Source organism: Centroberyx gerrardi, chromosome 4 (genome assembly GCF_048128805.1).
Source record: "Centroberyx gerrardi isolate f3 chromosome 4, fCenGer3.hap1.cur.20231027, whole genome shotgun sequence".
Taxonomy (NCBI): Eukaryota; Metazoa; Chordata; class Actinopteri; order Beryciformes; family Berycidae; genus Centroberyx; species Centroberyx gerrardi.
In genome coordinates this window covers 4,812,159-4,832,054 of record NC_136000.1, presented here as the reverse complement: position 1 = coordinate 4,832,054, position 19,896 = coordinate 4,812,159, and the positions used below count along the sequence as shown (strand labels likewise).

General features: G+C 40.7%; 1 protein-coding gene across 1 annotated transcript in view; it reads left to right on the top strand.

Annotated features, from left to right (window-relative positions):
- Positions 1 to 15,448, top strand: part of LOC139931881 (F-actin-capping protein subunit alpha-2) — a 28,248-nt gene extending 12,800 nt beyond the window's left edge. The window contains exons 2-10 of the mRNA XM_071925519.2: positions 2,218 to 2,281; positions 5,582 to 5,633; positions 6,329 to 6,392; positions 8,179 to 8,385; positions 10,426 to 10,505; positions 11,896 to 11,974; positions 12,575 to 12,646; positions 13,135 to 13,197; positions 14,276 to 15,448. Of these exons, the coding sequence (XP_071781620.1) occupies positions 2,218 to 2,281; positions 5,582 to 5,633; positions 6,329 to 6,392; positions 8,179 to 8,385; positions 10,426 to 10,505; positions 11,896 to 11,974; positions 12,575 to 12,646; positions 13,135 to 13,197; positions 14,276 to 14,416 (822 nt within the window). The 3' untranslated portion in view covers positions 14,417 to 15,448. The remainder of the gene's footprint in view (positions 1 to 2,217; positions 2,282 to 5,581; positions 5,634 to 6,328; positions 6,393 to 8,178; positions 8,386 to 10,425; positions 10,506 to 11,895; positions 11,975 to 12,574; positions 12,647 to 13,134; positions 13,198 to 14,275) is intronic.
- Positions 15,449 to 19,896: the final 4,448 nt, after the last annotated feature.

Genomic DNA, 19,896 nt, shown 5'->3' with positions numbered 1-19,896 from the left:
GATGAAGGCATATTCAGACCTGACCTCAATAAATATAATTTTTCTAGTTTATTGTTGCATTTAAAAACAGCAAGATCTAATTGCAGCCATAACTTAAGCAACATTTTTGTGCCTTTTGATCACATCCCTGGAGTTTGCATGAGCTGCTGACAAACACGGTGTCTTTTGTTGTTATTTTTGGAGGGTTTGTGTCCGACTCCAGTCGTCTGGAGCGCCTGGGAGAGGCTGTCTGTTCATGGAAAGTCTGTTTACACTGTCGTCCGGCGTAATGAGGGAGGCCCAATGCAAATGGCTTCCCCCAGAGGGATTTCAGCCCCTCCACACACACACACACACCGCCATCATGTTCTGCATTTTCAGATCACGCAACATAAGTGGGTCATGATCTCATGACAGAGGCTCAGGCTTGCACACACAAACTTTCATCTCAACATCACACACACAGACGGGCGCACACACACAAACACACACGTGTTTCTCCCCGAGCGCCTTTCTTCCTCTCAACATCGCTCATTAGTGAGAATCAATCTGCAGCTCAGTGCTGAGCATCCCGAGCACTTGTATACACACACCGCTAATAAGGGCCCAGGGGACGCACACACACACACACATGCGCACACACACACACACACACACACACACATATACACACTCTCTCACACTCAGACTGAGAGGGGAACATGAAAACCAGCTTGTGAGACGAGGGGGAACCTGGCCGAGCCACCGTGCCCTGGCATGGAGAGAGAGGTAGAGAGATATAGAGGTAGAGAGAGAGAGAGACTACTAGAGTCCTCAGCACATTTTCATGTCCTTATATGGTCGTGAGCCATGCGGGGGAGGGAGGGGCCGTCGTCTCGCTGTCAGTTTGACATGTGACCTGGAAACAGGAAGTGTTGTGGTGCAGCAGCAGAAGAGAAGGGGAAGAGGGAAAAAAATGACTGCTCAGATGTACTGTAGACAGAGAGAGAAATGCTGTTTTTAATGAAGTGGAGGGAAGTCAAGTATAGCCTAACCTCCACACCCCCCTCCCCCCCCCCCCCCCCCGTCCCCCATATCAGTGACACGGTAACATGACACCCTCTGTTGGCCAAAACATTTACATTTTGCATTTTAGGCATTAAGCTGATGCTCTTATTCAGAGTGACTTACTGTAAGTGCATCACTAGGGTAAGCAAAAATTTCAGCAGACTTTAAAAAGGAGGAAGGACACGGGTGCTGTGGTTGTTATTTTCTGTGAAAATAGGCTTTAGTCAACATATTATAAACTATTTTCTTGAACTTGAACTTGAGCTAACATCAGCCACCAGCCAAATGCCGGTAAACGTTGGCTGTACCTGCTTTGGCAGGTAACCAAACATCATTTGGAAGTCTTCTTCTATTCTAAAAATCTCGTTGGCGGGAAAAATAGTGGAAGTGGCGGGTGGATTTTGGGATGTACCATCACTCCTACTCTAATTCTGTATCTAGCTGATCATTGAAGTTTCAATTAAAAAAAAAAAAAAAAAAAAATCTTTCAACCTTTCCCAGCCACCCAGGGGTGCAAACCAGCAACCTTTGAGTCACAAGGCTTCCTCCAACCTGACAGTTGGGTTTCAAAATCGAAATGTTGTCCATGTTATCAAAGCTCTGTGAGCGTTATCCTGACTTAACCGCTCCCACAGACTTCCTCTTTTCATCACCCTGAATTTAATGACTGTAAACTGATTAAACTGATCAAGACCAGATGGACCCCCCCCCCCCCCCATCTAGGTGTTGAAGCTTATTCTTCTTCTGCATTTAAAATGTCAAACTGATAAAATGTGACAATTATATCTAGGTTTAAAAATGTCTCACCTCCATACATTTCACCTCAAAATTAACTAATAAACAAAACGACACCAAAAATCAGGATGACTTAAAGAGTGCTTAAGTCAATGTACTTAAGAGAAAGAAACCTCTGCCTTTTCTCTGCCGTGTTCCTCCTAGCGCTTCATCATTCATGATCATTGTAGGGACACATGCAGGAATATTTTTTACATCTGTTAGAATCAGGGCACTATGGCTCTGACCTTTGACCTCCTTACTTTCAGTTACTTGTAATGTTTGTGATCTAGAAATTGAACCTTATTCTACTGAGTCTGAGCGAAATGCTTAAGATGTAAATGTAACGTTGAGGTGGAGTCACAGAATTTGGCCCACTGTGTCTAAAACGTGTCTGTCATTTTTTTCTGTGTGCAGGTACGCATAGCAGCTAACTTCGTCATCCACGCCCCACCGGGAGAGTTCAACGAAGTTTTCAATGGTGAGCATATGTGTGTCTGTGTGTGTGTGTGTGTCTGTAAATGGTAGAGCTGCACGATATTGACAAAAATAAATCATAATTCAATATGAGATAAGGTGATATGTGTGGGAACTGCTGTTTAGATTTGCTCTGTTTGAATGAAAGTAAAGATTTTCCACGACATGCAACTTGTTATGTAAACCAGCGGCAGCACGAGAAAACATTGTGATCTGGAAAATGCAGTGGAATATTGCTATTTTGATTTTATTTTATTGTTTTTAAATGAATCGTATAGCCCTACTATTTCTGTGCATGGCCCTTCCATGGCTTAGGCAGCCAATTCCATGTTTCTGCATCATGTGCCTTTCTACACGAGTCTAGAAAGAATATGTTGGGGAGAGAATGAGGTGCTAATGCTTAGGATTTTGGTCAGTTTGAATTAAATAAAATTTTCTCTTACTTTCTGCAACCTGATGTGCAGTCGAGGGATTCTCCACAACACCAGAACTGCTTGTTTAGGAAGTTGCATTAATTTCCTTTTTACTTTGATAAGAAAAAATGCAATCACTTTCCATCAATTTCAAAACTGCAGTAGTCAGAATTGTAATTTTGATTTTTTTTGATTAATTTTTGGAGTTTGCACATCATCCAGATCTGTTCACACATATTTAGAGTCCAGTCCTTAACGATATAGTCAGCAGTTTAGAAAAGCGGTTATATTCATATATGTTCTTGAAGAGTTTGACTTGTAGATGGAAACTAAACATTTTGGAGCTTTCTTAACCCATCATAACTCAAAATACAGTTCTGTGCTGTTGTAGTCTAGTGTTTACAGACAATACAAATATGAACAAATAGTTTACAGCCACAGAATCCATGTAAAACTGTTTAACTGTCACATGATATTATGTTTACAAAGTCAGCAGTGGGGTAACACTGTTTCAGCTGGGGGCGCCAGACTGGAATCAGGTTTGGGCCTTGAAATGCAGAAAACTAATGAAACTATGATATCAACACACACACACACACACACACACACTCCTCTATGACGGTTTACTTGACACAATCTGAATCATCCTGATGTGATAAACCCCACCCATCTGGCACACCAAGTCTGTTAAAACAAACACCAGGACTTTATTTGACCAAGATATGACACTAGTGCACAGTTAATCAGAGAAACAGGGTGTGAAATTACCACCCGCCAAGCACCAAATGGAGGTCAAATTTGTCTTTGGTGGATAAATAAATCGGGGGGAACCGGCCACACCGGTCAGCAACTTTTACAGACAATAACATTTGAACGCCTCAGTTATATTGAGTTCTGTTGGACTTCATGATGAATCACAAACTTAATCCATTGTAGAAGTGAGTGAGCAAGTTTTAAATGAACACACAGTGCCTGATTCTATACATGAAGTAGCATTTAAAATGGATAGGGTGACATATTTCTGTGGAAAATACCTATTAATAATTTTGTCCGGTTAAAATCATTCTTTCTTTCTTTTTTTTTTCCACAATATTTTTATTTAAATTTTCAACACCATGAAATACAGCCTTTTACATTCATATAATATAGAATACAACATAAAATTGCTGCATTAACACAAAACAAAACAAAACAAAACAGAGTAATTGCAATAGATAAAATCATTCTTGATAGGTAATTTTATTTTGGCGGACCAGCTGTTGGCAGGTGAGCCAGAAAGTTAACTTTGGACACTGGAGGACTATTGAAATAGAAGTATTGAATGTAGTAGGAACCAGACTGTACACCTCTTTTAAGAAGAGCTTTTTCTGAGCTGAAAAGCAACGTTAAAAAACCAGGAAGTAATAACATGTTTAGGTCATGGAAGCGCTCCTACTTAGTAATGGAAAGTCGCGGAAAAGTCATTGAATTTCTTAACAGGGCCACAGTGGGAACCTGTATCCTGGTACTGAGGAGAATCACTGGCCTACAAACTATTATATAAATAAATATAATAAATAAAGAAAATTATTTTATTCAAAGTGACCAAATGCTAAGCAATAGCATCTCAGTCTCTTCCCCGAACAATTTTCCAAATCATTTTATAAGCACTGATTAACAAACTATGTAAAATTGCAATTCATACTGCAATATTCAAGAACAAATTGAGATATATTTGTGTTTTTGTTGTTCAAAGTTGCATATCAGAGATAATTTTTCATTATCTTCGAATTGAGCAAATGTTAAAAATGTGCATAATTTGTTTTTCTTCTCAAATTTTTTTTAGTGCTAAACAAGAACTGTTGTTGGGAAAATGTGTGTTCACATGTCGCAAATCATATCGCTGTGACACTTCAGCAAGCGAAATGAGACTATGACGTTTTGGCAAAATTGTGGCTCACGCGGCAGTGTTGACACCACACTGTCAAAGTAGTGCCCCGTGTGTGTGTGTGTGTGTGTGTGTATGTGTGTGTGTGTGTGTGTGTGTGTTTGTGTTTTGGCATAGTTAAAGCGTCCTCCTGCTTCGATAAATGTCGTCACCTCGGAGGAGCGCCGGGGGGCTGACTGTTTGCCTCTTATCACAGCCTGACAGTCCCACACACACATACACACACATGCACACACACACACACACACACACACACACACAGAAACAGTCCCCTATTGCCACCTTGTCCCCTTTCATCTCTGTGTGATTTTACAGCCTTTTCCACTGAGCTAATTCACCATGTCTGCTTCACTCCCCTGGCACGACTGCTGCACTGACGGACTGGGGGCAGCTTTGTTGTGTGTGTGTGTGTGTGTGTGCGTGTGTGTGTGTGTGTGTGTGTGTCAAGGTGCCATTCTGCTCTGCCCTCTCTTCTTTCTCTCCTTTCCCTCCTCTTTCGTCATCTTTCCTCTCTTCCTCTCCCGCTTTTCTTCTCCTCTTTCCTCCTCAACCCTCTCCTCCCTCTTCTAGTCTCCTCTTCCGTTTCCTCTCCTTGTCTCCTCTCCTCGTCTCCTCTTCTGTCCCCTCCCTTCGTCTCCTCTACCCTCTTGTCCTCCTTTCCTTTTCCCTTCCCACTTGTCTCCGCCCCTTGTCTCCTCTCGTCTCCCCCTTTCTTGTCCTCACCTCTCTTCTTTCTTGAATCTTCCTCTCCCCTCCTTTCCATTCTTCTCCTCTCTTCTGCTCCTTTCTTCTCTTCTTCTCCCCTCCCTCTTCTCCTGTCCTCTCCTCTCCTCACCTCTCTCCTCTTGCTTTTTTCCTCCTCTCCTCCTTTATCCTCATCTCCTCACCTCTTCCTTTCTTCTCCTCTTCCCCTCCTTCGCTCCTCCTCTCCTCTCCTCTAATATTTCTCTTTTCCTCTCCTCAGATGTGCGATTGCTGCTCAACAATGACAATCTTCTCAGGGAAGGTGCAGCGCAGTAAGTCTCCTCTCCTCAGTTCAAGAGAAATTCCAGCTTTTGGAAAGTTTGGGAATTGCACAAAAGTCTTTGAAAGAAAGGAAAAAAATAGTGCTGATATATGTATAACTATAATACTTTTTAAGGTAGCAAGCCCACTGTGATTCTACATATTGTGATCAGGGTATCCGTGGGTCCTTAAAAAGTCTGAAAAAGTTTTAAAATGTATTATTTAAATTTAAGCGCTTAAAAGGTGTTAAAATTACGTAAATACAGTCACTAGAGGTTTTATTTATTTCACCATGCAGTGACAGGTTTGTTTGTCCAGTCTTAGATTAATACAGAAAGGGTTAGTAATACAGTATGCATCCTATCTGCTTTACTAAACACAGCTGGACTTCATGTCCCATAACTGGCTATTTTTGCCAGCTTTGATTTTGTTTTCATTTTCAAATTGGTCTTAACAATGTCTTCAAAAATCTTCAATTTGGCTTTCTGAAACCTGCAGGTACCCTATTGTTGTAATGAAGAATAATCTATAGCTGTAGAGTTGTTACGGCCTGGTCATATCGCCCAGCCGCTGTCAGCATACATCATGTGGACAAAATCCTTAAAACGCAGTCAAAAAATGAAGGTCTGGACAGAGTATGGAATTTAAAACAGAAGTTGAGTCGGGACTAACCAGACTCGTGTGTGTGTGTGTTCTCTCTCTGCAGTGCATTTGCACAGTACAATGTGGACCAGTTTACCCCGGTGAAAGTCGATGGCTACGAAGAACAGGTGAGTTTGCGGTTCAGCCTGACCTGGTGGTGACCTGGTGGGTCTGAGTCCGCCTCATGAACCTGTTTCATGCTGTTCAGCCTCTGTCATGTTTCCTGTCACACTCCACTTCACACCGTCTAACCGCTCCGTCACACCACGTCCAACGTGTTGCTCTCTGATGGAGGCTCATTCATTTCAAATGAGAGAATCCATTGTTGCCGCGTCATATACATTGCATTGTATATCGTGAGTTTTATAGTTGTAAAACATTGGCATACTAGAAATATTATAAAATCTTATTTAGAATTCCCGCTGTAGTTGAAAATTAGATATTGATATAATATGCAAAAGGTGCAGTAATAATTGTGATTAATTTATCGTCAGGATATCCAACAATATCCAATCAGAATCATAATTTTAGCCCTACGACTACTGCACAAGAGGACACTGTTTGTAGTTATCAGATGAACTGCTATCTGTTACAGCAGATGAGATAAACACGCACTAAGCTCATATCCATATGGGCTTAGCAGGAACATGTATTACATGGCAGAAATGTGAAACCAGAGTCAAATGGAGAACTACAGCGTTTCCTCTGGACTCATTCAGCAGCGTTACACCACAACAAGAAAACTGCCACCACTGCTAGAGGAAAGAAGGAAATCACAGAAAGCATTGCAGTTTCGCTCAATTTCAAGAGAAAAGAGAATTTCCCTACAGAAAGCAATATAATGTCCCTTTATTACTATCAAATCAAATCATATTGTATTTATATAGCACATTTCATACAAAAATTGAAGCCTAAACGCCTTACAATCACGGTTAAAAACAGTTCAGGGTCGTGAAAAAAACGGTTAATAACAGAAACGAGATAACCAGCATCATAAAGGGACGCAAAAACTGGAAAAGTGACATTAAAAAGTGTTCCGGTAAACAACAAAAAACTGTTTATTCAATTTTCGTTATTACAGCATTAATAACATCACAGGGTCTTTGGGGGAGAAGAGGGAAATTGAGTTAAAGGACAGAAGAAGAAGAAAAGGAAACAACATGACTAATGTTTCTCCACACCGACACTTGTGTGTCTTTATGCCGTGAGTTTCTGCGAAGGCATAGCGCGGCGCTGAATGTGGTAGCTTAAGTAATTATTGCAGCGTCTTATGTAAAGATGTCATCATGTCCCCGTGTTCCCACACCGCCGGCTGAAATTCCCCCGTCTGTTACCCAGCAGGCTGCGCTGCCTGTTGAGACGGGAGGACGGTCGATGGAAAGTTGAGGCTGACGTCTGTGTTCCTCTCTTTCTTTGTCTTCTTCCTGTCTTTTTGTCTTTCTTTGTTGTCCTTTCTCTCGATCGCATTCTTTTTATTCCCTCTCCGTAAAACCTCTTTCCATCTGGGCTCGCTGTCTCTATTTGTTTCCCTTTCTCTCCTCCTATCCTTTGTCTCCCCCGCTTTGTCGATATCTCTCTCCCCGTTTGCTCCTCTGTTATTTTCTTCTTTCTTCTTCTTTCTGTATTTCTTTCCACCTGTCGCCACTTTCATTTTTCTTTCTTTCCTTTCTGGCTGCCTTTTTGTTCTCTTTTGTTCTTTCATTCATTGTTTCTCCCCCTTTTCTTTCGTGCTTTTTTTTCTATGTTTTATTTTCTTTTTCTTTCCTTTCTTTTCCTCTATTTCTCCCTCTCCTTCTCCTTCTTGCTCTTTCCCTCCCACCCTGCCTCTCTCCTCTTTCTGTCCCACTTTATCTCTCCTTCTTCCTTCTTTCTTTCTCCCTCTTCTTCTTCTCCTCCTCCTCTCCTCCTCTCCAGGTCTTAATCACAGAGCATGGTGACCTGGGGAACGGCCGGGTCCTGGACCCCAAGAACAAGATCTCCTTCAAGTTCGACCACCTGAGGAAGGAGGCGAGCGACCCGCGGCCCCACGACGTCGACGGCTCCCTGGAGGGCTGGAGGAGCGCCGTGGACTCGGCCGTGCGGGCCTACGTCAAGGAGCACTACCCCAACGGAGTCTGCACCGTACGTCTCTGCCCCGCCCCGCCCCGCCCCGCCCGACCCATAACCCCAATGATGTACCTGATGTCACTTAAAGGAACAGTTCACCCCAACATGAAAATACTATCAGTATCGACTCACCTCTGTCAGTCAAAACTCTATTGAAGGTCGTGCATTGCACCACTAGTACAAGAGAAAAACAGTTGCAACTTTCTCGTTAAACAAAGGTGCATGAACAGGAAATGACTAGAAAGGAAAATAAAATAAAATAAAAAAAACCTTTATTGATGCAGTGTTTCGGCTACATAACCCTGATGAAGGCATGCTGCCGAAACACGTTGGTTTTTACTGCATCAATAAAAATTTTTATGAAGACAATCCGTCTGCCTCCAAGAGAAGCTGATTTTTTTTTCCTTTCAGGTCGTACAACCAACAAACACACAGCGAGTTAACTACCGCTGCTCCATTGTAGCTTTCTCTTCTTCTGTTTCTCCCAAACAGTTGGAGTGAATGGGGTTTGGTTGTTTAGAGTTCCTAAAATGGCATAAAATGGTCATCACACATCTCTATAAAGCATAATCCAAGTGTTTTGTAGCCAAACGAGTGCACTAAAACACAATAAAACTGGAAAAGTAAATGGCATGTAAATGCTGTTCGATTGGAAAGCAGAGATGTTTGCCTTTGCGGTGATACTATTTTCATGTTGATTGAAATTCAAATTTTGGACACCGATTTAAAACTCACCAAATTCGAGACATACTGCCCACCAAAGGAAAACAGCACTAACTATTTGTGTGTGTCAAAGGTCACGAGTAGGATTTAGATTTCATATCAAAGAAAAATGAAACCCATAAATGCCGCTGAATGACATACATCCTCTGTACCAACAATTGTTTTGTCTAAGCAGGAGATAAACTTGCATAATTTCTCAGTTTCACTACCCACACACTTCTCTTGTAAAGCAGTATAGAACTGCAGTTTTTCATTACTCACACCCCACAACCAGCCAACACCAGTTTTAAATAGATTCCTGTTTATTGAATGAGTCATTGATCGATTTTAAAGATCAAGAACTTTAACGGACCCTACATTTAAATGTGCACATCTGAGCTGTGCAGTGTGTCTGAGCCCATGGCAGCTTAAGACTAGACTAACTTCACAGTCACAGAAAGGCCACTTGAGGGCAATTTTCTACTCCAAAAACCAAGGTGAACTAAGTTTAGCTCAAGCTATATTTTACTGCGCTGACTTGTTTATAAGTCCTTGAATCATAAGGTGTCACTGAACAGTCAGAGCTTTGATGCGAATACCTTATTTAATGCGTTAAAAACATTTCAGAAAAACATGTCAGAGTGTCATGATTCACAGACAGAATACCGCTGGTTCTCATACACCTATAAAGATAGCAGAGTGGTGCAGTAAGTAGCTTAAAAAACATCCTTTAACTACATGACGAAGGTTCAAGTCCCCTTGTTGGCAAGTATCCGGCCTACTGAAGTGTCTTTGAGCAAGACACTGAATCTCTACCAGCTCTTCTATAGCTGAGCCTGACCTCTGACCTCCAGGGATAAAGAAAGTATGATATTATTATTATTACTAGCGTTTTGTTGAAATGTTGGATTTTTATGTATTAATCTATTTGCAATGAGTCTTTTAGTGTGTAGAGACTCCTTGAGTTTAAACTTCTGTTCTGCTGGGCCAGCACCTCCAGCCCAGGACGGCTTTATCTCTTCTTCTGCCGTTTATAAATCCACTGTGCTTACAAGCACAATGAGGAAGGAATACAAGAATACATTGAGTAATAATTATTTCAACCGGCCCAGTACAGCGAAGAAAGTAGTGGTTTAACGGTGTTTGGAAATCATTGCAGACTAGTTTATATAGCTTCTGTTCTGTTTTGGTACTTATATATTAATGCAAAGTGAACAGTACTGTTCTGTTGCAAATACAAGAGTCTGTACTGTGCACATTTGCTCATACATACATTTGACAGGTCTGGGGATAATTTCTCTCCAGTTCGTTCCTGTGAAGTCGAGTCAGAGAATGTTTTGCTTCTCCCCTCAGATTTACGGGAAAACCATCGACGGACATCAAACCATCATCGTGTGCATCGAGTGCCATCAGTTTCAACCAAAAAACTTCTGGTATGTTTGAGATGGAGTTATTTATATTGCATGTGATACTTCTCTCTCTTTTTCCATTTTACACCGCTGGGAGTGGTGACAACTGATGCTTTGCCTTTGCTGAGAGGTGAAAAATTTACCAAGCAGCTCACTGTTTGATTCCAGATGAGACGCCCCAATTTTTGAATGGAATAAAGATGACAAGCTATATTTTTTATAAAGGCCTATCGGGGCTTTAAGAGTTCCCAAAGATGGTGCCTAAATCAAAATGCATTTTGAAGATTTTGAAACACTCGCATAATTTAAAAAGTCTCAAATGTTGTTTGATGTGTACAAGACTCTTCAAAGGCATTACTTTCATTGTCACTTTACTCTGAGAGCCTTAGATTGTTAGGCCTCATAAGCGTTATTGAGCCGTCCCTGATCGGGTTAATCTAATTGGATAAGGACTGCGCCAATCCTCTTTGCGGGTGGGTTTTACTGAGCTTATGGCTTGTTAATGATCCCATGGCTCCTGTATGTGACTGCCACTGTTGTCAGCTACAATCCAAAAAGTAAATGAGGAACCTTTAGAGCAGGGCTATTTCAATTACTTAACGGTCAGGGCCAGATTGTGAAACTGAAATTGGCAGAGTACATTTTCAATGTCCCATTTTTTTATCCAAGCTATTTAGCATGCACATAAAAAGCAACAATAAACTGCTGGAGTTGTCTTTATGATACTTTTATTTAACTGTTTGGATGACCTGATTAGATTTGGAGCATATTAATGAGGAAAAACAAATTTTCTTGAAACTACTGTAACTCCTTATTGCTTTAAACTCCTATCATAACATGTGAAAGTTGACCAACAAACCAATTTCCCAAAATGTTGGTGTAGTCCTGTAAGATTCTGAGTTTATATTAATGCCACCCATGTGTTATGTGAAGACAAATATGTTGGCATAGAAATATTTGCTAATTTATCATTAATTATCTTAATTTGTGACCTCATTAACATACCAGATTAACTTAAATATATCATGATGATAATGGCAGGACGTTAGGCAGCTCGAGTGCCTCTTGTTTCAAGTGAGGAACCCTTAAGTGCTTATTGGCTCCCTTTTGGATCTTTGAAAAACTCGAGATAAGCCCTTCGTTTTTAGATCTTACCTTCTCAGATGACAAAGTGTGATGGAATATCGCAACAGAATGGCTGAATTTCCTGAAGCAGACCTGGGGCTTTGTAGCGAGGCACACAGTACAGTTACTGGTCAACTCAGTCTAGTTTGAAGGACCTCACATCTCCCAGTAAACAACACTGAGCCCCCGATGAGTTTCATGCCTGCAGCTGTCCTGCTTTTTCTCTGACATTGTCCTCAGTCATGGTAGGAAGACAACTAACGAGTGACTGCCTCTGCCTCTCTGACAGGAATGGACGCTGGAGGTCAGAATGGAAATTTACCATCTCCCCCTCCACCACTCAAGTGGCAGGCATCATGAAAATCCAGGTGTGTGTGTGTGTGTGTGTGTGTGTGTGTGTGGGGTACCTGTTTAAGATGTTTAAATCATCCAGTCAGTGTGTGTAAAGAGGAGTTCTCAGTGCAGTGAAGAGGCAGACACGTTTGTTTGTTTGTGTGTGTTGTGTGTGTGTGTGAGCGTATGCAGACTGTGCACACACTAAGCATCTCGTCTTTTCAGAGCTTTGTTGTTGTTTTTTTAACTGTTCCACATTTTGAACACACACACCCAGTCTGAAGGTTTGTTATTTTCAGTTTTAGCACACTTCACTTTCCAGGCATCAGGACTGTTTTGTTATTTTATTTCCTGTACTTGATATTTCTGCATTTTGTTGTTGTTGCACAGTTCTCCTTTGTTGAGTCATTCTGTCTTTTGGTTTCTGGTTCCCAATTCACCTGGGTTTGTTTGTCATCCTGATATGCTTTCCTCTTTTTCTTTTGGGGTGTTTTTATAACAAATAAGCATAAATAACCCCCAAGAGGGTTTATTTGTGTCACCCACACAGCTTGTATCTCTGCTTTTCTTCCGGTTTTTCAGTTTTTATCAGTTGGATGTGCAGATGAACTAAACCTAAACCTAAACATTTCCAGGTCCATTACTATGAAGACGGCAACGTTCAGCTGGTGAGCCACAAAGAGGTCCAGGAGTCCATGTCAATTTCTGTGAGTACATCATGACCATCGAGCATGTTCTGTACATGCATGCACAGATTGATGAAGAAATTACATGTTAAACTACAGTATTTCATTCAGCAAATTCCACTCCGTTGCCTCCTGGCAGTCTTTAGAAATGCTTTGGAAATACTTTAGAAATGTGTCCGTATACTGGCATCATCTCCAATCAAACATGCCCCCTCAGATATCTGATATATAACATCTCCCTGATTAAAAATAGATGCTCTCCGTTTGTAATATTTATTCATGATGATTCTTTTTGTGCCACTCATCAAACATCTGACATTCAACCCTCCACAATCCTGTTTTTTTATTTCCTTCCACAAATGAGCTGGCACTACCAGAGATAGCTGTGTGGACACTGTGTTACGTGTGCCTCTTCAAAACTTCAGTGTGCCCTTACCACCCTGTCTATAGTGTAAGAAACTAAATGACCCATCTCCCTCTCTATCCTCTCTTTCTCTGCCTCCTTTCAGAACGAGGCTTCAACTGCAAAGGAGTTCATCAAGATCATGGAGGCTGCAGAGAATGACTACCAGGTATGTAATCTCAACTGGATCATTTCTTAACCTTTTATTTATCCAGGGAAGGGCAGCACACATGCTCTTTTTCAACCGCTCCCTGATTCACCTTGGTGGAGTCGATTCTGACTCTGATTTGCTGGAATCAATTCCTCGACTCCTATAGATGAAACTGTAGAAAACTGTATTTGAGACAGCTGTGTATGCAGAACCCAGAAGGCAAAGCCGTGGTAACTCCTTCAGCCTAGAGCTAATTCACGCAAATTAAGATATCTGAAATAATCTTGCAAGAGCAATAATTCGGCACCAATTTACTTTAAATGCATGACTTGATCTTGTCATGCTCCATCTCCTTCATATCATTTTGACCCATGTTCAGCTCAGTTTCCCTGGCTGCATGTTTGCCCACCTCTGCTCTGTGAGAGTGCCATGGAAAACGGAAAGGAAATGGGTTATGATGTAACCAGGAAAACGCTCACCTACCAAAACATTCCTCAAAAAATATAATATTTTATGTACACAAACCAGTATTCTCATGTGTATCCCTGTTCCTGTCACAGAGTTCCTACACATGCTCCATTCAAAATTCCAGACTTATCTCAGATCTAAACTTTTTGACTGGATTTGAAGATTTTGGTTGGTGTGCAGTATGATGTAGGCCGATTGTTGCCGGGCAACATGAGGGGTTGACATGTGGGTTGGGTTGAAAGATGATTTTATGAAAAAAAAAAATATATTTCCAGAATAAAAATGTATTACTATTTTTTAATCTCTGTGATGAATGCCCTTTTCATGAGAACTAATGGATACTTGTCGCCTCTATGCTTCATTTAATAAAATAATTAATCAAGCAAAAATGCCTGAAAAGAGTAAATTAAAATTGTTTAGTGTCTTAGTTCACCATCATGCATGTGCAGTTTGCAGCAACGGCAATTTTTTCATACTTTCAAACTTTTCAAGACCTGGAAATCATTTGAAGATGTGGAAATGTAATACACTTTTGCATACATTTGTCCTCATTATGGTGCTTAACTTATTTCTCTCTCTCTCTCCATCTCTCTCTGTCCTTCTGTCTCTTTCCTTCCTTTCCTTCCAGACCGCCATCAACGAGAATTACCAGACCATGTCGGACACTACCTTCAAAGCCTTACGCCGCCAGCTTCCCGTGACGCGCACCAAGATCGATTGGAACAAGATCCTGAGCTACAAGATCGGCAAGGAGATGCAGAACGCTTAAAAACAAAGGAGAACAAAACAGACAACCCCACCCCCTCCCCACCCCCCCAACCCCCAAACCCCAAACCCTCCTCCCCCCAAACAACATTGCATGACTGGATAGTTGTATCGTCTTTGTACAAAAATTAGAGAAACGGGGACAAAGAAAGGTTTGGTCTCACAGCAAGATGTCACGTTACACTTCAGATGTCTACTTTTACTGATGTTATTTTTTTTATACAGACACTGTTAAATCCTCTGTATATTGAATATAAAGTGATGATGATAATCGTATCTGGGAAAAGTATAACTTGAGGAAATATTACAATACATAGGAGAGGGGGGCGGACACTCGTATGCAAAAACACCCTTATACAATATCACGTGTGCAATATTTATTGTGTCGGTGAGACCACACCTTTTGTTTGACCTGCTGAAAAACTGTTGAATTTGCGATGATGGTGAAACAAATCATTTTTTGGGGAGAATTCTGTCCGCATTTACAAAAGAGCTCAGATATTTTGGCTAAAACGGAAGACTCCTTTCACAACACGGTTACTGTCCCATACGGTCAAATACAAAAAAAAAGAAGAAGTTCTTTGTGTTCATTGACTGGTATCTTTGGCACAAGCAGTCACCGTTGTCAACCACTCAATGTTCTTGTTCCCCTCGTTTTGGTACTTCCCTCACGGTTTGCCCCGTATGTAAAATCTCAAGCTTGCAACTCTCCTGGCTAAATTGCCTTTTGACTTGACATCGTCTGAACTCTCACTCAGCGCAGGGAGTTCTGTGACAACTTAACAAGCTTAATTAACAAGTCATTAATCGCTAAGTAATGTGCATAATGTCCAATTTACAATAAAATTTAAAAAAAGTATCACTCTCCCCTCCAGTGCTTATTTTTATTAAAACGGAACCTGACTGTATTATATAACAAGGCACATTGTAATATATACCTGTATGAAACATCCTGTCTGTCAGTTTGGTGATTTATTTCCATGAGATTAATTGTAATTCAGTCACAATTATGTTGCATTAAATGACAAATTTTCTATTTGCTGACTCACTCATAATTTCTACCACTCTTGTCTATACTATGGTGACATAAAGAGATAGAAGAATTAACATCAAACACAAGGTATAATATGTGGCATTGCTTTTGACCTCCAGTGCTGAACATTACATGTCTCTAGTCTGAATAATTTTATGGACAAAACCTTTATAAACCCCAAATATTGCAAAATGGCAAGAATTAATGAGGTTTCAATATATTTATATACAACACAAGTGCATGTGTGTTACATCTCACCTTATCGCAAACTGAACTTCAAGAACCTTAAGTTGGGGTTCTTTTAGTTCCCAAACACACAGATTTTGGTAATAACACCTTTTCCTCAGTAATGAGAAGTGTAAGAAATTACTTTTTAAGTTTCAGTAATATTATTTCAGTTACCAGTCAAACAGAAATACCTCATTACAACCTTCTAAATATCAGATTGGAGATTATCTAAAAACTATATGTCACCTGTTTCATTTTTATCATAATTAGCAATTAGCTTAGCACACACTAATCTAAGATAGATGTGAAATGACTTTCTCTAGGTGGAAGTACTCCCATTACTTTGATTTTATTGAGTAAAAGGATGACAAGAACACTGGACATCAAAGTGACTGATAACAATCCCAGTTTTTCAAGGTGAAAAAAAGGAAAAGTAATATAAGGAGTAGTGTAACAATGATAGTACTTCTTGAGTAACAAGCCCAACACTGATGAAATACTTTGTAAAAACTTGGAAGGTTAGCTACCATCATGCTATCATCATACACCTTTTATAATATGGCTCAGACTTGGGTAGTAAAATTATTACTTTACCCAGTTACAAACAAAGTACTGCTCCCAGGGAGTAATACGTAAAGTACTAACATTGTGTTTGAAATGAGTAATAGATTAATAGTAATAGTCTGTTTTTTTGTGTTTTTTTTAGTAGCAAGCCCAATACTGGTGTGACTGACTGCGCTGTTGGTCATTTGCATTTACTTAAATACCATATAAAACCCGGGATGAATCTGAAGAATGTACCTGTGGCAAGACTTGCACTTCTTGTTCTTAAAATATGTTTTACATGTAAAGTTAAAAGTCACTCTATTACTATTAGAAGTACAGCTAAGCAGCACAAATAGAGGTGTACAACTACTAACTTGAATGCAGCATACTCTTATTTTGAAATTTGGTCTGCGCGTGCTGGAGGCAGGAGAGCGACACCTGCACAGTAGGATGAATGTTGGACTTCTGGATGTTGGTTGTTAGATAGACGCACAACGGTGATTTTGACAAGGAAACTGGCTTTGTAATGATTTAAAATATATATTCTGTATATTTTATATATACTGAAGGAGGAGGACATCATATTAGAAGATTTTAGCCACAACGTCCGCGTTAGGATTTGAGTAAATGTAAATGAATGACAGCGGCATCTTGAGGCCGTTGGGACTAACTGTCCAGATTAGCGAGCTGGCTAACTGGGAGCTAACGTTAGCAGCCCAGTTTGCAGACACGTCTACAGTCCGGTGGTGCTAGATAGACATATGTTGGACTGCTAGTGGAAGAAATGCTAGCTACAAATGAGGATTTAACTGGCTTTCACACAGACACAAATTAAGGTAAGTTCATACAACACAACGTTTTAACGATTCCATGAACGTTGCCATTAACCGTGCTCACACTTTTTAAAGTTTTGATGTTTTTGCAACGTTAGCCAGCTCACGTTAGCACTTAGCTAACAGGCTGAGTGGCTAACCCGTAGCCAAGTTTAAATGGAAATCCTCATGCTTGGAAACGTGCTTAGCTAATGTTACATGCATGCGTGAGCATCAATAACATGCTTCAAGCTGCCATTTAATTGCTTTGCCTTACCAAGCAACGTAACCCATTGCAAGCCAGAGCAGAGCATTATATTGTGTTTATAGAGGTCCAGGGCAACTTTCCCAGGAAAGACTCACTGCCATGTAAACCCCTTATCTGGTACTCCAGAGTTTACTGTTGTGTATCGGTATTTCTACGTCATGGTGTCTTTTGACAAGTTTCCTTTCTGTTAACTGCAGGATGGCTCAGTGTCACTCTGTTAGGGATGCTTCTGAAGACCTGCCAGGTAGCCTTAGCTGTTCTAAAGAAATGTAAAGGCACAAATCCCTAGATCTCCAGCTTACCACTGCTATTAGTCTTCTGGACCTAAGTGTTTGCCTATGTTGGGTGTGCAATGTGATTTAGTCAGTTCAGTGGTATAGTTGGCATTATGTGGCTCTTTGCTCATAGCAGCAAGTGATGAGTCTCCTGTGACTGTGTGCTGAGCAGCAGATGGAAGAATGTGTTCTTTCAGAAAGCCAGCTGGCTGGAACTAGAGAGGGCAAGAGAGCCTTTAGGCACACAGAGACTGGTTGAGGAGGAGATTTAGCCTAATAGAGAGAGAGAGAGAGAGTGTGTGTGTGTGTTGGAACAGTCATACCCAAAGCATGGTCATTGGACTTAAGTGTGTCAGGTTTAATGTGGCATATTGGTGCTGCTGACTCTCACCCTGCAGAGAAAGGTGTTCATGATGTTGTTTGTGCCTTCTTAGTTGGCAGGCTTCCTACATAGGTCTGGAAAACTATGGAAAATGACTTTGATAATTTCCAGGTCTTAAGAAGTTATCGGGAATTGCACCAAAACCTGGAAAATGATGGAAATATTAGGCTTTCCCTTAAACATACAAATTACATAGCTGTAAACCCAATGTTATTTCAAATACTGTTGTTTTCCTAGGGCTAGTCAGTCATATTGCCTACTATTTATCAGCAAACATCATTATGAATATTGACCAGATCCAGGCAAAAGATTAAGGTCTGGAAGGAAAAGCATGGGATTTCTAAATGGAAAGTATGTAGTAGTCCTGGAACCATAGTAACCTATTTTTTTATAAGATCTGCTGGACTTGCCACTAGGCGGTGAGCATCCTAGATATAGAGCGCTCCCCTAATGTGCTGATTTCCCCAAAGATTCTTGGTTCATATTGGAGTCCAAGTTGAGGGGAAACTATAAGCACATACGTCAAATATTTCGTTGTGATTATTGTTCCTACTTACGTTTGCCTGCATCTCTTCCCACGTGTTGGTTATTTGAAAAAGGGGAGGGAAATACATGACCTTTCATAGTTACTGTTTTACACAGTTTCATTGCAGTCTTTCGCTTGGGTTTTTCTCTGTTCCCTATGCGCGCATTCTTTCAAAATGTAAAAGTGATATTGTCAGCTTATCATTCACACTGATGGATTACCTTTACTGACTGAATTACTTTTTACTGACTGAATCTCCCGAATTGTTTTCTATGCCGTTTGCAATTGAATGGGAGTGAATGAGCCTGAGAGGTATGGCAAAACTGATTTAAAAACATCTTTAATTGTGGCGCATGTATGTAAAAACAGCCAGAACTAGAAAATGTGCTCAGTATAGCACAGAACTCCATGTCTGACAACACACCGCAAGGAAGTTATGCACCTTTTGGTGATAGGCCACACCCACCACCACGCCCCATTTTGGCCAATCGACATGAAAAGTTAATCGGTTCTTCCTTGGCCCATAAGCAAGCTTCACACCAAGTTTTGTGCAAATCCGTGCCCAACTTTTTGAGATATCCTGCTAACAGACAGCTGGACGGACAAACACACAGACGCAGGTGAAAACATTACCTCCTTGGCAGTGGTAATCAACACTGAAGGCATAGAAAACATACAAATGAGTAAAAAACTCCAGTCACAGTGTCCTTTAACTGTAGCTTATCCCTTGCCATGCTGTTGTCACTGAAAATACATGTTATTGTGATAAATACTTAATTTAACCCCAACAGCACAGACAAATCAGCAAATCGCCAGATGTCACTGCCACAGATATGCATGGATTTTCTATTAACCTCATAATTAAATATTAATAATTAGGCCTAGCGCGTAACCAACCAGCCAGTCTAACTGGTTAGCTGGCTCCCAGCATGTTGTTTGATGTGGTCAAACAGTAGTGCTGTTGTAGATCTGTCATCAGGAATTATTCCTTGGTGTCAAACTCTGCGGTCTAAACATACTTCAATACTGTCACAAAATAACTTCACTCTGCTGTCACACATGAAACTTAAATGTTATCAGCTGTCTAACTGTTTCATGTCTACAACAGCTTACCATACATCTATATTTAATCAGGAATAGCAACGTGGACATGATGCATGGTCAACTGTTTGCAGTTACGCTGTTTCTTTAACAACTGAGTTGAGCCTCTGTGTGAATGCTCATGCTGAGTAATGGAGTACTAGACACGCACATCGGAAACAAATGAAGTCAGTGAAATAGTTTGCACACTGTAATGCTCACAGTGCTCATTTAATCAGCTATGTGACGTTTCAATTTACAAACCATAACCTGGCTATAAGCTCACAGGTGGCAAGCATCGAACAGCACTAAGCTAGTTTCCATGACTTGTTAG